The following is a 17,891-nucleotide window of genomic DNA, read 5'->3' on the forward strand; positions in this document are numbered from 1 at the left end:
TTTTTTTTTTTTTTGAAATTTTTATTTTATAATGGAGAATAGCTGATGAACAATGTTGTGACAGTTTCAGGTGGACCTTTATATCATCTTGCTCTTAATTATTGAGTTCCAAGAGAACTTGGGAGGCCACAACCCAGACTTTGTTCATTTCTACTGCCTTGACAACCACCACCGTGCCTAGAATCTAGTCATGTGTAGCTGCATGGTAGTTATTTAACAAAAGCAGGTGTTGAACTTCCAACCTAAGTTATGAAACCTGCTAATTCCTTCCCTTTTAAATTAATTAGTAGTCAAAGCTGATACAGTCAGCAGTAGATTGAACTTTGGTATAAAAGTAAACGTGAAATCCTTGAATGGGTCTATATATATGCCTAAGATAACCTCAGTGATAACATACACACAAACTCTAGAGCATCACAGATACAGCACTGTCAGTATAATTATAGGTGGTATCTTACCTGGGGAGGGTTAGTGTGATAATTTTCTTGAATAGGGTTAATGCTACCATTTTGATATTTCTAGTACCTGCTTTAGCATCTGCAGTTAGTTTAGCTACCAGAAAAATGATTTGAGATACTATAAATATCAAATGAAAGGCAATTTTCTTTGGAAGGGCATTAGAAAATTAGAAAAATAAGAAAATCTTGTATTATCACTTGTTCATTGATCTGCTTGATCATCCCAAGCAGCATTTACTGAGTGTTGTTAGCATTGGGCATTTTTACAAACAGTAGCTCACTGAATTTTCAAAAGTCAGATAGCAGGTAAGGAAAGTAGGATTCAGGAGTTTTAATTAGTAATAATTTGCCAAGATGATAATTTAAAGCCAGCTCTCTGGCTTCGAGTGCTATGTTTTATCTTGCACTCTTGACAAGCTTCTCTGCTGATGAACTTCATTAAATCTGCCACTGCCTATCCTATTTTATTATAAAGATGCTATGGAAAACTTTGTGCAGTGAGCTAGAAGTATTGAGTTGGAATTTTGAGTTGATTGACATAGTCTGTGCCTTAGCATATTTGATTAATAGACTTATTTCCTAAAGGTGATATTCTTTGTAAAACTAATAAACTTTAGTTTTGTGTAAATTTACATCTCCATATATTGGATTTGCTGACAAAATTCCTTGACTATATATGACATATAAATACGACAGTATGATAGAATATTGAAAGTATTAGGGATTTGATGTTTAGAACTGAATTCTCTATGTTGTAGTTTTAGGAATGTCTAAATTTTTCTTCATCTTAGCGCCTCATTTGTGTAATGATTTCTTGTTCATTCTGGGAAAGCTTCTCAAATTTGTTTTTTATATCAAGGTTATTTTTTTCCCTTGGTGTTGTAATTCTGTTTTCTGTCTTTCAATAACATTTTAGATTCTGTTATTGCAAGGAAATTCCATAACTTTAAAACTTCTGCCAGCTTTTTAGCTCCTTTTTCTAACCAAGACTCATGATTTTTATCATTCCTTGTTTACGAAAGTTCATGGTTTGGTCCCTTGAATTGTAAAAGGCTGGAAACTAGATACTTTTTTCTTTTGTAATAGTTTTAACAAGTATCATGTTTATTTTTTTAATCAAGATTTTTAAAATTGAAGTATAGTTGATTTACAGTGTTGCGTTAATTTCTGCTGAACAGTGAAGTGATTCATTTATACATAAAATATTAAAAAATGTAAATATTTCCATTTTCATTTATTACAGAATACTGAGCATAGTGCTCTGTGCTATATAGTAGGACCTTGTTTATCCATTCTATATATATAAAAAGCTTACATCTGCTGACCCCTGCTAGCCTCTCCCTTCATCCCTCCACCAGTCCCCTCTCCCTTGGCGACGACCCGTGTATTCTCTGTATCTGGGGTTCCGTTCCATAGGTTCACTTGTGTCGTATTTTGAATTCCACATGTAGGTGATATCATAGGGTGTTTGTCTTTCTCTTTCTGCCTTACTTCACTTCATTGTAGTTGCAGCCATGTTGCTACAAATGGCATTTTAAAGTTTTTTATGCCTGAGTAGTATTGTATGTATCACATCTTTTTTTTTAACTTTTCATTTTATATTGGAGTATAGCCAATTAACAATATTGTGATAGTTTCAAGTGGACAGCAATGGGAATCAGCCCTAGCTATATATACCCATTTCCCCTCAAACTCCCTTCCCATTCAGGCTGCCACATAATATTGAGTAGATTTCCCTGTGCTATACAGTAAGACCTTGTTGGTTACACATTATCAGTGTGTACCACATCTTTATCCATTCATTGCTTCCGTGTCTTGGCTACTGTGAACAGTGCTGCTGTGAACATAGGGGTGTGTGTATCTTTTTGAATTACAGTTTTATCAGGATGTATGCTCAGAAGTAGGATTGCTGGATCATACGGTAATTCTATTTTTAGTACAGTTTGCCATAGTAGCTGTTCCAACTTAGGTTACCTTTTCTCTGCACCCTCTCTGGCATTTGTTTAATGATGGCGATTCTGGCCAGTGTGAGGTGGTACCTCATTGTAGTTTTGATCTGCATTTCTCTAATAATTAGCAGTGATGAGCGTCTTTTTATTTCTGTTGCCTTGGGAGACTGACTTAAGAAAACCTAGGGGAATGTTTTGCCTGTGACCTCCTCTAGGAAATTTTATGGTGTCATGTCTTAGGTTTAAATCTTTAAGGCATTTTGAGTTTATTTTTCTGTATGGGGCTGTCCAACTTTTCCAATACCCCTTGGCTCCTTTATCAAAAATTGATTGTAGGTTTCTGGGTTTATTTCTGGGCTCTCCATTTCTATTCCATTGATCCATATGTCTGCTTTTGTACCAATACCCTCTCAGTGGCATTAAGCACATCCACATTGTTGTGAAAAAGCAGATGCTTTTTCATCTTCAGTTTTATTTTTCAAGTCATTAAATTAAAAAGTTACGTTCTTTTGTCTCTTGTGTACTATAGTCTTACCTTTTATATATCAGGATGTTTTTTAGAGTCTCATTGTCTTTATACTGAGTCATTCTTGACATATGAAAGGCTGACTAAGGCAGTATTTGTTCAGATGCATTAATGTATGTGAAATATAGCCCTCTCTGGCACAGAGCGAGTGGGATATGAGTGTGTGTTAAAGAAATCAATATCAGATGGATGAGTTAATGCTCAGTCTTCCCACCTGTGTTTTATGTGCCTAGTCTTTTGGATCTTAGGCTGGAAGGCTGAAGCATTTAATTTTGTATTTGCAGTTTGATGAACCAGTAGTCCAAAGAGCGTGCAGAGGGGATTGAGGTAGGACTTTACAGCAGAATTTCATCACTGCATAATGTATTCTCTATCTTTTGATATTCTGGCTTTATTATGCTAAGTTATTGCGTGTTTTGGTTTTTTGACCCAACTCCCTGGTAAAAGTTGTAATTACGCTTTTCCTCTGTGCTCCTCCTACTTTTGCCACAGCAGATCTGCACCTGAGACCTCCCCCAATCTTACCTTTCATTGTAGCAACTGTATTCTTCTGCTTTTTTGTTCCACTGCTTTCAAAGGCCCTTGATCCATAGAGATGAATTCCCAGTCCCTGTAGACCTTTATCTGAGAACTCACTCTCCATCTTGCCCCTCCCAGCTGGACTGCTAACTCAGCAAGGCCAGGTTAGCTGTGCTGGGAGGTCAGGCCTTGCTGTCTGAGTCTGGCCTATTGGTACTATGTGAGGCAGAAATGTATGGGGTTTACTGTGTTCATAAGAATACTACTCCTGAGCATATGCCCAGAGAAAAACATGGTCTGAAAGGATACATACACCCCAGTGTTCACTGCATCACTGTTTACAATAGCCAAGACATGGAAGCAACTTAAATGCCCATCAACAGAGGAGTGGTACATATCTGCAAGGGAATATTACATAGCCATTAACAAGTAGGAAATAATGCCATTTGCAGCAACATGGATGGACCTAGAGATTTTCTTGCTGAGTGAAGTCAGTCACACAAACACTCTAATCCAGCACTGGGACAGGTATTCCTTTTTAAATATTTTTTCCTCCACTTCTATAACGTTGGTAGTGTGGATGGGAAGACTAAACACAGACATCTTACTGTTGTATTTCTAGGTTGAGAATGAAGATGAAATAGAGAACCTCCGGCAACTTCATGATTTGGTCTACTCTCAAGCCTGCAGCTGGTTTCAGAATTTAAGAGACAGATTTCGAAGCCAGATTCTTCAGCACTTTGGATCAATGCCTGGGCGGGAGGAAAACCTGCAGGTACGATGGCTTTGATACTGTTTCCAAGTTTCACTCTGTGTGTAAACCCAAATTGTTAGATTTTTAAGTTTCTTCATCTTTAGAGTTTCATTCAACATTTCCTTTGTCTGGTCCTTAGACTCATGACCATATATTTCTAGCACAGTGGTACCCACTGCATCTTATATAGGAAGAGAAAGGAAACAGGTGTGAGCTGAGCTGTCCGTTAGAAGTTAGTGCCAGAGAAGGAGAAAGCCCTTCTAGTGAGGATTTTTCAGAAGGAGGGATAAGGAGTTAAATGTGGGACATAGGAGGTCGGATCAAGATCGCACAGACACATCAAACTTATATGTACCTACAGAACGATTCTCACAGAACACCTACTGAACGCTGATGTAAAGATCTCAGACTTGCAAGAAGCAAGAAAATCTCCATATAACCGGGCAGGAAAGAAAAAAAGAGAGAAGGGAATTGGGATGGGACCTGCGCCCCTGGGAGGGAGCCATGACGGAGAAACGGTTCCTGGGAGGTCCCTCACTGGCAGGGAGGCCAGCGGGGAAGAGGGGGTGCTTCCGAGGTCAGACCCTGCTGGGAGGAGGGGGGTTGGCTGCCGGGGGAGAGCCTGAAGGGGCTGGGGTGTGGTGCTCCCTGCTGGGGGAGCACGGAAAGAAGCCTGGGCCGCCAGAGAGGCAGGACGCCGTTGTTGGGGGCGCAGGACCACCATAGGAGCTTCTCTCAGGCAGCAGGGGGCTGACTACACGAGCTCCGGGGGTGTTAGCCGTGACCGCCGTCCCGGACTCCGGAGGTGGCCTCACTCGCTGCCGAGGGTTCCCTGAGTGGGCGCCAACCCCCGCCCTTCCAGAAGCATCCACGAGCCGTGTGCCTGCACGCCCCCAGTGAGGGGCGATGACCAGGCAGCCTGAGGAAAGAGGCAGCGGGTGTCCAAACCAAATAGCACTCTGGCCAAAATCTATTAAACCCACACAAGCTGTGCAGGGGTGCTCCCACTTGTAAATAGCCGTCTGAGACTACAGTGCCTACTTGTTTCTCCTAAACCCAGAGTAAGAGAAATGTAAGTAAAATGAAGACGCAGAGGAGGCACTCCCAGTAAACAGACCCAAGAGAATTCCCTAAGAGAACAATGAAATATAGGCCTCTTCAGTCTAGTAGACAGCAGGTTCAAAAAGGAGGCAGTGAAAATAATTGAAGGAATTAAAAAGGGCTATCAACATAAATGCAGATTGTTCTAGAAAGGAACTAGAAACTATAAAGAGGAGCTGAGAAAAATTAGAAAACTCATTTGCTGAGATGAAAGCTAAGCTGAAGGCAATGAATAGCAGAATGAATCATGAGAGAATAAGAAAAGAATAAGTGTTCTGGAAGACAGAACAATGGAAATTACCCAATCAAAACAGCAGACAGGAAGCCCAATGGAAAAAAAAAAAAAAAAGGCAATATAAGATCCCTATGGGATGAAATAAAGTGGGCCAGTCTATGCATAATGGGGATTTCAGACGGGAATGAAAGAGAAAAGGGGATCAAAAATGTATTTGAAGAAGTTATGACTGAAAACTTTCCAAATCTAAAGAAGGAAACACATCTCCAGGTACAGGAAGCACAGAGGATCCCAAACCTACACCAAGACATGTTACTATTAAAATGGCGAAAGTGTAAGGATTCTAAAGGTAACAAGAGAAAACCAGAGTTAATTACAAGGGACCCCGCCCCATTTGGCTGTCAACTGATTTCTCTACAGAAACACTGCAGGCCAGAAAGGAGTGGCAAGATATATTCGAAGCCCTGAAAGGAAGAACCTGCAACCCAGGATACTCAACCCAGCAAGATTATCATTTAGAATAGAAGGAAAGACAATTTCTTAGAAAAGCAAAAAGTAAAAGAATACAGCAATTCCTAAACCGATCCTAAAAAAATAATGAAAAGTCTTTTCTAAATAGACATCCAAAAAAGTTCATTCTCTTCAAGTGCACATATTAGGACACAGAACTAACCTCATTCAACAAATAAGAGTCTAGAAATCAGAAATCAACTGCAGGAAAAGAAGTGAGAATGATTAAATAGAGACTGAACAGTATGCTACTAAAAAACCAATCGGTCAATGAGGAAATCAAGACTACTACCTCACTCAGGTCAGAATAGCCATCATTTAAAAAGGCCACAAATAACAAATGTTGGAGAGAGAGTGGAGAAAAGGGAATGTTGGTGGGAATATAAGTTGCTACAGCCATGATGGAAAACGGTAGGGAGATTTTATTTAGAAAGAGAATCTAACACTGTGAACTGCTCAATCCAGATTAGCTTGGTGGTGGTATGTTGCTGCTGGGTCTACATAACTACTTGTTTTGTTAACATTATAAGATGTGGGTTCTTTTTAGGCAATCCCTAATGGACCGGCCTGGTGTTGGTGGCTTCTTGCTGTCCTTCCTGTTGACCCCCGCTATCAGCTGTCGGTTTTGTCAATGAAGTCATTGAAAGAACGGTTGACAAAGATACAGCATATACTGACTTATTTTTCCAGAGACCAATCTAAGTAACCAACTGCTTGGATCCTCCTCTGAAATTACCCTAATCTGGCTGGGGTGACGGCCAGGTTGTCCGCTGCCTTTGCACATCCAGTGCTGGTTTGAGAAACGTAAGGAAACTGTTCGTTTTCTTTTTTCTTTTTCTTCAACCTCCTGAGTCATGTGGTTCTGCAAACGAATACCTTCAACTAGGATTTAGACCACTAAGAACTTGCACAGAAAAACACACACTGAATGTGTGTTAAACCTCTACATTGTGATGAAGTTGCACTATGTACCATACTCTAAATGAAATGAGAACTGTGTGTGTATGTGGGGTGGGTGCGTGCGTGTGTGTGTCTCTGCACGTGTGGGTAGTATGAGTGCATTTTCTCTGGCTTTAAAATTTTAAAAGAAAAAAAAAAAGCCATAGAGAGCAGTACTTGCCGAGGGTCATTTATTGCCCAAGTTTACAACAGTAGCGATACAAGTTTTTGCAAATTGAATTTGCCTCAGATTTCTCTGTCCTAATGCTTACTTTGCACAAGTATTTAAGCTATGGTATTGAGTATCCCTCTTTGTCGGAAATACCGCTCTTGCTGAACCGTCTTGACCATTGACTATGACACGGTTTCTTATTTATGTAAATACTTGCATCCCAATAGCCGACGGGCGTCGGATGCAGAACCTAGAGCCAGTTTTCAGGAACAACTGCAAACCTGACTTGGTACTGTGCATCTATTCATAAAACACTTAAAACTGTGAAAATATGGTTTACACTTAACTGTACATAAAGGTAAATGGAGAACTCAGTTCAGTACCAGTTCATTTGTACATTTTGGGGGGGCTTTTCACATTAACTGCCCATCTGTGTAATTTATAGTTTGACATGATGTGTTTGTTTAAAAAAATTACATAGTATAAACCCATTAAGGATCTGAGGGAAAAGAAGCTTAATGTAGAACTAAGCTTTTAAAGTATGTCTTGTTTTTTTTAATCCTGGTCTTGGTGCAAATGTTAGTTATGCCTTATCATATCACAGTTAGGTCACTATGCTGTGACACGGTCTGTATTCATGCTGCCCTAGATACTTTTGTAATTATTTGTTGCAGACTTGTGACTGTCCCTCTTAACTTTCTTTTATGTAAGTAATTTGTAAAAAGTTTCTTAAAAATTTTGCTTTTGCTTATTTAATTTTGAATAAAAGCTAAATTCATAATACTTTTTTCTTAATTATTAGGTCAGTGTCAAAAAAAGAACATGAGTTTTCTGTACTGTTTTGTGTTATGAGATGTAAATAATACAGCTTTCAAAATATTTTTGAAATATGTTTTTTTGGTCTTCTTTTGACCAAACAGTGAAGTGTCTTAAGGAAGCTCTATGCCCATCCTCTAAAACACATTTTGCAAACTCTTAAAAGATTTGTCCCTAGTTGCTATATGATGCAGGGAGCTCAACCTGGTGCTGTGTGACAATCTAGAGGGGTGGGTCGGGGTGGGAGGGAGGTTCAAGAGGGATGGGACATATTGTATACCTTTGGTTGATTCATATGGATGTATGGCAGAAATGAACACAACATTGTAAAGTGATTATCCTTCAATTAAAAATAATAATTTTCAAAAATATCTATGTCCCTTAAGGATAAAGATAAGACTCTTACTGATTCCTCTTGACTAAACAGTTTTAACTACTTAGGTCCCCAGTTTCTCAGCTAGAATTTTTCAAATATAAATAAGTCATCTTAATATCAAATGTTTTTATTTTTCAAAAAGGCAGAAATGACTGCCTAGATAGAGGGCCACCCTTTGTCCCCACAATTATGCTACTCAAGAATCTTGAATAGTTGAACAGAAAATGTTCAAAGAATGAGCAGTTTCCCAAAAGTACCATATGAATAGTTTTCTGAAGTATTAGATTGCACTTTCTTGTAATAAACTATCTAATGTCTGTTAAGTAGTGTCTGGGTGGTGTCAATGAAGAGTTTACCTGTATAGTTCTCAAATTATGTATCACATGGCAGTAGGCGTTACCTGGTGTTAGATCCACATCTGTGATACATTTCTGCAGTGTGTCTACACACACACAGCAGTAAATGGTCTCTGTCTATATACACCTGCTTTCTAATGGGAATTCATGGGTTTTATTTATCATTCGACCCTGGTTTTGTGGTACGTGATCTCTGATAATTACTATGTCTATAGAAAATCTTTGGAAATCTTTTTCCTCCTATAATTCCCATTCAGTTTATCAGAAAGAAAAAAAAAAAGAATCGGACACATTTTCTCTTGTCACTTTAAGTGACTAAGTTCTGTCAGGAATTCCATATTTCAAGCCAAGGTAGCTGGTTGTTGCTCTTCCCTTCTTAAACACCTGTCTCTACATGTGCAGTTCTTCCTGTTCCTCAAGGTCAACTTGAATACCTTCACTCAGCTAGAACCCTGAATCCATAGCACTTTCCTTACACTTTACTTATAGCGTTTAGGGGGGATACCTGAATTAAATACATAAAGCCTCTCGAGTACTGAGACTAATGTCTAGCAGTTTAGACAGACGTAATCTCCAAGACATAGGTTGACCACTGAACAGAGTTGAAATACATGCCAATTAAAAAGGGAAGTTGGATAAAGATATTTAGATTGAGAAAATACCTTTGTCTTGTTTTCCTCCCCAAGTTCAAAACAGTGACAGTAAAGAAAATGAAATCTAATGGTGATGCAAAACCAAAGTCAGTGTTTTCTGGGGGAATTTCTGAGATTTGGAAACAGGATCTGATATAGAAGACCAGAGGAGAACATAGCTTTATAGAAATGAAGAACTACAGGGGAGCCCCAGACTGGTAGAGAATCTCGGGCAGATTCCTTGGGGAGGTGGCTGGATAGTCTGGCCTGTCCCCACTTGGCCTAGGCAGCAGGCAGCAACAGCAGCTGTTCTCAGGCCAAAGCACTGAATGTGGGCGTTGGGCCAGAGAAGACCACAAAACCATAAATAGCCACAGATCCCCAATGGGGTGGCGAGCCCTCAGGCACAGACAGCAAGCTACCAACCTCCCTCATGTAGGCTGTGTCCCAGCCTTCTTCACGGTCAGCAGAAGCAGGCTGCCTGGGACTGAACCAGCAAAGGCACAGTAAGGAACAAAGGCGAGTAGACAGTCAATTCCTACGAATTTGTGGAAAGACACTCTACAAAACGACAAATCCAGTGCCCTTTGATTGGAGGACATGCAATTCCAAAAACTACCTGGGGATCTAAAATATGTTCCTCAGACAGTCCTTGGCAACCAGTGAGTGTCATAAAAATAAGCAGATGAGTTAAGCAGAATGAATTCAGACAGGATGAAGGGATGAGGCAGAGGGTGGGTCGGGGTCCTTTCTAGGACACAGGGCAGAGGTGGGCAGAGGCAGTGAAAGTGCTCAGCTGTGTTCAACTCTTCGTGACCCCATGGGCTGTAGCCTGCCAGGCTCCCCTCTCCATGGGATTCTCCAGGCAAGAATACTCCAGAGAGGTGCTATTTCCTCCTACAGGGGATCTTCCTGACCCAGGGATGGGACCTGTGTCTTTTGTGTCTTCTGCAATGGCAGGTGGATTCTTTACCACTGGCATCACCTGGGAGCCTAGTTTTTTGAACCAGTGAATGAATCATAAAAATACACTAAGCAGGTGAGTTAAACAGAAGAATGAATTCAGACACAGGATGAAGGAATGAGGCAGAAGGTGGGTTGGGGTCCTTTCCAGAACACAGTGCAGAGGTCAGTAGAGCAAGGTAGGAGGGAGAGATCAAGATGTGGCAGAGAGATTCTAAGTTTTCATGTCCATCTGTACAACTTTAAGACCAGCAGAGAAGAAACAAGACAAGTAATTGACTCAAGGGTAATAAAATAACCTATGGGCTTTCTTGGGGAATGGAGGTCATTCATTTAAATAGGACAATAAGGCAAACTTAGGTGACTAAGAACAGACAAAATAGCAATAACTCAAATTGGCTCATCGATCCACAGGGAGATGACGGGCTCAATAAGATGAATTTTCTTCCTAAGCCAACATGTAAATGCCAACGTTAAAAAAAAAAAAGACATTTATGACCAGCTTAATAAATGAGTTCTCTTAGAGACCTGACTCCAAATACTTCTTGGCTGTTCACCAAAATTTAAATGTATCCTTGAGGAAATTTTTTTTGTCACAGTAGGATATTGAAAAGCATATAGGCTTCATTTCAAAATGTGGTAGACACTCAACATTTAATCCTCAGAAAAGTCCTGTGAAGTAGTGTCCTTATAAGGATGAAGAAACAGAAACACTAAGTAGCTAAGTAACTTGCCAAAGGATCACACAGCTAATATATGGTAGAACTGACTGAACCCAGGCAGTCTGGCTCGACCTTAACCCCACATCAGGTTCTGAGACAACAAACAAGGTCGGAAAGTGACTGACATGACTCTGACTTACAAGCTTTCCACTCGGGGGAGGGGTGCGTTTTACAGAAATGGCATTAGAACTTGCGTCTAAGCACCTCACCAAGATAGTGAGACAGCCAGATCAGGCTCAGCCCTACATTTAGGGGAACAGTGTAAATTGCTAACAACCTTTTTAGAAAGTAGTATTGCAGGGTATGTATATCAAGGATGTTTAAAATGCTCTTAATCTTCAATCCTAAAGGAAATTAACCCTGAGTATGCATTGGAAGGACTGATGCTGAAGCTCCAATACTTTGGCCACCTGATATGAAGAGCCGACTCATTGGGAAAGACCCTGATGCTGGGAAAGATGGAGGACAGGAGGATAAAGGGGTGACAGATGATGAGATGGTTGAAATAGCATCACCAACTCAATGGACATGTGTTTGAGCAAATTCCGGGAGACAGTGAAGGAATCCTGGCATATTGCAGTCCATGGGGTCTCAAAGAGTCAGACACAGCTTAGCTACAGAAAAACAATCTTCAACCCAATGTCAGACTGTGGGGTCTTCTTATCCCACCTTGTTCCAAGTAGCAGAGACCCGAATTAAAAACTCAGAACAATGGGAAAATCTCATATACTTATGTACCCCATGCTTATCATCTCTATTCTTTGAAATGCCTTTGTTGCTAAGTATTCAATGATTCCATGGATGGAGGAGCTGCTAGGCTATAGTCATGGGGTCGTAAAGAGTCAGACACGAGTGAGTGACTTCACTTTCTTTCTTTCTGTAGTTCCTTTTGGAGAAGGAAATGGCAACCCACTCCAGTGTTCTTGCCTGGAGAATCCCATGGACGGAGGGGCCTGGTGGGCTACGGTCTGTGGGGTTGCAAAGAGTCAGACACGACTAAGCAACTAACACACACACATACATTCAATGATTCCCAAATCTTAATCCATCTGATTTAACTGTAAGCCAGAGTCACTGAAATTAGCCAAGATAAGTCTATGGACCCTTCCAAAGAGTGAAGGAAAGGAGGAAGGAAGGAGTGTGCATGTGAGATTCCTGAATTCAATTTTCTCATCACTAACAAACTGAATATGAAGACAGAGAAGTAACAGTGTGGCAACCTACAGAAACAAATCGCTGAACAGCCTAACATGCTAGAACACATCTAAGCAAGGACAACAAAGAAAAGCAAAATGACAAGGTAGAAGGTGTTAATAACTCCTTGTGCAAGCCAGTGAGTGAAAGAAAAACATACTGCTAGTTCCGGGAATGTTTCCACATCAGTGGAGTTAGAAGAGACTCGGGAATTACCTCTTGTATTCAAATGTTCAAGCCCAAGACAGGGTGGTTAAGTGGCAAGTGAAAATAGACATGGCGACAACCAGGTCTCTCAGTGTGCAGCCTTCGATTGGGTTCCTCTGAAATACCAGAGCCTGTTCTAGGCACAGGCATGTATGTTGCTGCTGAAAGCCTAATGCAAATCCAATTTCTGTTCTTTTGTTAAGTGAGCTAGATTCTTACCTGGGCACTCCAATTTTTTAATAACTTCCCTGTTCTCTCCGTAGTGAATTCTATTCAGAGTTTCAGAATTAGTATTAAACTGTAAAGTTATCAAACTGTGCCATCAATGCACATATATTTACGCACACATGCATCTTTCCATATGTACATTTTTCTTTTCCCTTTTTTTTTTAATTACTTGCGTGTTAGCCCATTGATATTCTTTCATAGATCTTTGATGCTCTGTTGTACTTTCCCTTTCTTTCCTCTTGGTGTTTCAGTTGAGATCATTTGCTTTGACCTGTCTTAAAGTTTGGGCATTGGTTTGTGTTGAGGGGTTCACTAAGCTACTCCGTAATACTTGGAGTACTGGCATCCCTGTGTGTGGCTAAGCGGCTAGCAGGGGCCTTGAACAGATGCTAGCCCTCCCATGAGTGTATGCTCTGCACAGCAGTTTGGAGTCACAAGTTCCTGACGTGACTGCTGATAAACATTCTCTCCTGCCTGCTAGCTTTCTCCACTTGTGCCCAAGAGCCCCTGGAGCTTACTTAAACCTTGCTGTTTATGGTTTGAATGAACTGATCTAGCCTTAGCCCAGGGCTTGCAAAGCACTGCGCCTGTGGACCCTAATAATGGCACGTGCCCCCGGTCCTCTGCTGTTGGCAGTCTGCCTGCTCCCGCTTCAGCCTCTCTGAGTGGCCCCCGGAGGCTGCCGTGGACCTCCGCCAGGACCTGTGAGTAATAACCTTCTCTGGTTCACTTTGCCTTTCCGTCTCTATCAAATTATGGCTCATCCTTCAACTCAGTACCCGAGGCTCTACTTAACAATTGTTAATTTAACAAAAATCACAACAGTTTGCTGGAGGCTTTTTGTTCATGTTGGTGTTCTATGCTTTCCCAGCTGCCTGGGTTCCTAGCAGTGGATGAGTTTTCAGTGCTTACCTGCCGGGTGAATAAGGGGGTTTCTCTCTTATCCTGGGCCCCCTCGGTGGAGATGCCCCACTCCATCATGAACTCTGAAGATGGCTCTGTTGGTTTAGTATGTAGACGATAGATTTCTGTTGTTTAAAGCCACTCAGTTCGTGATGCTTTGTACCACAATCTCAGGACATTAATACAGCATTCAATTCAGACTGACAACAAGAATTCTGATGCAAAAGCCTTGTGGAAGTGGGTCTGAAACTGGCTGAAAACTTCCTGTTTTAGACATAGTTGATTCTAGTAACTAGAATTGGGAAATTTGTAGGTAAAATTGCCAGAAACGAAGAAAGGAAGGGACTTAAAGATGAATCAACAGATAAGACTCAAAATAATTCTGCCTTGAAGACTCCAGAAGCATCTAATGGAAGATCCATTCAGAAGAGCCAGTGAACACGAGACACACGGACAAGAAAATCCTCCTCCCACTGTGGAGAAAAGGGAACCCTCTTACACTGCTGGCGGGAGTGTAAACTGCCACAGCCACTGTGGACAACAGTTGGGAGGGTCCTTAAAATAAACTTAAAAGTAGAATTACCATATGAGCCAGTAATCCCACTCCTGGGCAGATACTGAGAAAACCATTAGTTCAAAATGACACACGTACCCCAGTGTTCACTGCGGCACTGTTTACAGTAGCCCAGACAGAGAAGCGACCTGAATGTCCATCAACAGAGGAATGGATAAAGAAGATGTGATACCTGTACACAATGGAATATTACTTGGCCATTAAAAAGAATGGAATAATTGCATTTGCAGCAACATGGATGGATCGAGAGACTGTCTTACTGAGTGAAGTCAGTCAGACGAAGAGAAATGTCATACAATATCCCTTAACTGCAGAATCTAAAAAGAAGTGATTTCTGAAAAACAGAAGAGAGACTCATGGACTTGGAGAACGAACATTGCTGGGGGGAAAGGATAGTTACAGAGTTTGGGATAAACACGTAAACACTGCTATATTTAACATGGATAACCAGCAAGGTCCTAACTGTATAGCACAGGGAACTCAATGTTATATGGCAGCCTGGATCAGAGGGGAAGTTGGGCAAGAATGGATACATGTATATGTATGGCTGAGTCCCTTTGCTGTCCACCTGAAACTATCACAACATTGATAATTGGCTATACTCCAGTATAAATTTAAATTTTTTTCCTTAATAAAAAAGGAATGAAATTGGGTCATTTGTAGAGATGTGGATGGACCTAGAGTCTGTCATACAGGGTGAAATAGTCAGAAACATAAATATTATATATTAATGCATATATGGGGAATCTACAAAAATGATACAGACGAACCTTTTTCCAGGACAGGAAGAGAGACATATACAGGTGTAGAGAACAGACATGTGGCCACTGGGGGAAGGGGAGGGTGAGTCATTGGGAGATCAGGATTGACATACACTAAGGTGTAAAACAGCTGGAGGGAAGCTGCTGTATGGCACACGGAGCTCAGCCCGGTGCTCTGTGATGAGCTTGGAGGAGATGTGTATACATACAACTGATCCACTGTGTCATACAGCAGAACCTAGTACAACACTGCAAAGCAATTATACTCCAATTAAAAGCAATAATAATTTTAAAAGAACAATATGGAAGTTCCTTAAAAAAAAACTAAGAACTGTCACATGATCCAGATATCCTATTCCTGTGCATATATCCATAGAAAATCGTAATTCAAAAAGATACAGGCAAAGCCACAGTAATCAAAACAGTAGGGTTCTGGCACACAAACAGAAATATAGATCAACAGAACAGGACAGAAAGTCCAGAGGTAAACCCAGACACCTGTAGTCACCTAATCTATGATAAAGGAGGCAAGACTACACAGTGGAGAAAAGACGGTCTCTTCAGTAAGCGGTGCTGGGAAAACTGGACAGCTACATGTAAAAGAATGAAATTAGAACATTCCCTAACACCATACACAATAGAGAACAGTATGGAGGTTCCTCAAAAAACTAAAAATAGAGCCACCATATGATCCAGTAATCCCACGCCTGTGCATATATCTGGAGAAAATCATAATTTGAAAAGATACAGGCACCCCAGTGTTCACCGCAACACTATCTACAATAGCCAAGACATGGAAGCCACCTAAAAAGTCCATCCGCAGAGAAATGGATAAAGAAGATGTGGTGTGTGTGTAAGTGGAATACTACTCAGTCATAAAAAAGAACAGAATTATGTCATTTGCAACAACACAGATGGATCCAGAGATCGGCATCTGGAGTGAAGTCAGAGGAAGACAGATGTGCTATCACGTATACGTGAAATCTTAGGAAAAATGGTACCAATGAGCTTCTTTACAAAACAGAAATAGAGTGACAGGTGTAGAAGACAAATTTATGGTTACCCAAGGGGAGAGGGGAGGATAAATTAGAAGCTTGGAATTAACATATACACACTACTATATATAAAACAGATAACTAATAAGAAGCCAGTGTATAGCACAGAGACCTCTACTCAGTACTCTATAATGGCCTACGTGGGAAAAGAATCTAAAAAAAGAGTGGTGATAAGTATGTGTGTAACTGAGTCACTTTGCTATACACTTGAAACTAACACAACATTTAACCATACTCCAGGATAAAATAAAAATTAAAAAGTGTACACAGCAAAAATGTAAAGCTTTAATGAACTATCACACAGTGAAGATATCTGATTTAAGCAATAGAATAAAGCTAGTACCAAGAAATGCCTCTTGCTCTCCTTCCAAATTATTACTACCTCACCTCCTCCCCAAATGAAACTACCTTGATTTCTAAAACCATTGATCAATTCTGTTTGTGAATTTATATAAATGGAGTCACATGATACATATTCTTTGTGCTTGCCTTATTTCAATCAAGATGATTATTATAGCTTGTTCATTTTCCTTGTCATACTATTTTATGAGCTTACCACAATTTTTAAATTTTTCTACTATTGATAGACATGGTTTATTTTCAGGTGTTTTTTTTTTTTTTTTTTTTTGCTATTATGAGTCATGCATTTGTGTATGTATCTTAATGAAGACAAATACACTGGGGAAGTTAAAAAAGGCTGTGAGGCTAGGCGTGCTGGAATCACTCTCGACTACTAGGAAAACCCAAGGATTGGTTGGCTTTGGGGTTTGTGCCATTTTGTTGTATTAAATTAATGGAATATTGCTTTGCAATGTAACCCAGGATTAGGAAGGAAGCAAATGTTTTTCAGTTATCCTGTAGACACGGGCAAGTCTGAGAGATGTCTGACTTTTTACCAACATGGGGTCAACCTACGATTTGGAGTGAGGTGAATATGTGTAAACTCTGCATGTTTTGATTGTTAATCTAATGCCTACAATCTTAACTATGAGTTTAGAATTTAGATACAGGTATCTTCAGATTGAAACGCAATGCCAGCTTTTCTTAATGAAGAAGAAAACAATCTCTTAGCGAGGTAAAATTTTCTGATCTATTCATGAAGATGTGTCAAGAAACACCTATACTCCGCTTCTGCATGGGATAATCCTGTGATTTGTTAAATATCCTGAATTTCTAAAAATTTCTGTCTAGATTGTTAACTCAAATCTTTTTCCCTGTAGAGGCACATAAGCGTCCCCTGGTGGCCAGGAAAATAACTGCAATCTGAGATGTCATGCTTTTAGGAAAGTCTCATTCTAGACCATTTCCCTGCACAGTTCTGTGGGGGGAAATGGAGGAAATAGGGGGACTTGCTTGTAAATATCAAAGCTCACACCTCCTTTCCTACCTCACACTTATTACCAGAAAGACTTGCAAATTCAGCAAAGAGTACTGCCCAAACCTTAAAAGCAAGGGTTAGGCTGACTGCTTACCACACAGACTTAGATAATTGTTTTTGGTGGCTTGGTTTTAATGTAATTACAAATATATAGCACATTTTTATATGACAATTAAGTAATACATATAATAAGCAACAAGCAAATTTTCCTCATCATTTCTTCCTTGCATTTGAATTTTCCAGCTCCGTAAGGGCTCTGTTTCACTGTTTGGACATGTTTTTAGATAGGAGAGGCTTGCTGGAGGTTTTTTCAAGCTAAATTAGAAGAAAATTGGAAAAAAACAACAACAATGTAGCAGGAAGCTCCATCTGTCACATTTCCTCAGTTGTAGAAATAAGTCTCAATTAAGAAATCTAAAAATTCCACCCATGAGCTTTCAAAGATTCAAAATTTGTAACAATTGACACTAACGTATGAATAAATGCCAAATCTCAAACTTCATGCTATTAAAATGATACCACATAAAGACTATCTGTAGTGAATTTTCACCCTTACCACAATC

At 40.1% G+C, this 17,891-nt stretch overlaps 1 protein-coding gene and 1 long non-coding RNA gene across 2 annotated transcripts in view; one reads left to right on the forward strand and one right to left on the reverse strand.

Moving 5' to 3' along the window:
* The window catches only part of LONRF1 (LON peptidase N-terminal domain and ring finger 1), a 46,049-nt gene extending 38,103 nt beyond the window's left edge, over positions 1–7,946 (forward strand). Inside the window, 2 exon segments of the mRNA XM_002698692.7 lie at positions 4,075–4,227; positions 6,600–7,946. Of these exon segments, the coding sequence (XP_002698738.2) occupies positions 4,075–4,227; positions 6,600–6,758 (312 nt within the window). The 3' untranslated portion in view covers positions 6,759–7,946.
* LOC132344053 (uncharacterized) overlaps positions 1–17,891 on the reverse strand; it is a 105,876-nt gene that overhangs the window by 6,157 nt on the left and 81,828 nt on the right. The gene's annotated exons all lie outside the window — the stretch shown is intronic.

Source organism: Bos taurus, chromosome 27 (assembly GCF_002263795.3).
Source record: "Bos taurus isolate L1 Dominette 01449 registration number 42190680 breed Hereford chromosome 27, ARS-UCD2.0, whole genome shotgun sequence".
Classification (NCBI taxonomy): Eukaryota; Metazoa; Chordata; class Mammalia; order Artiodactyla; family Bovidae; genus Bos; species Bos taurus.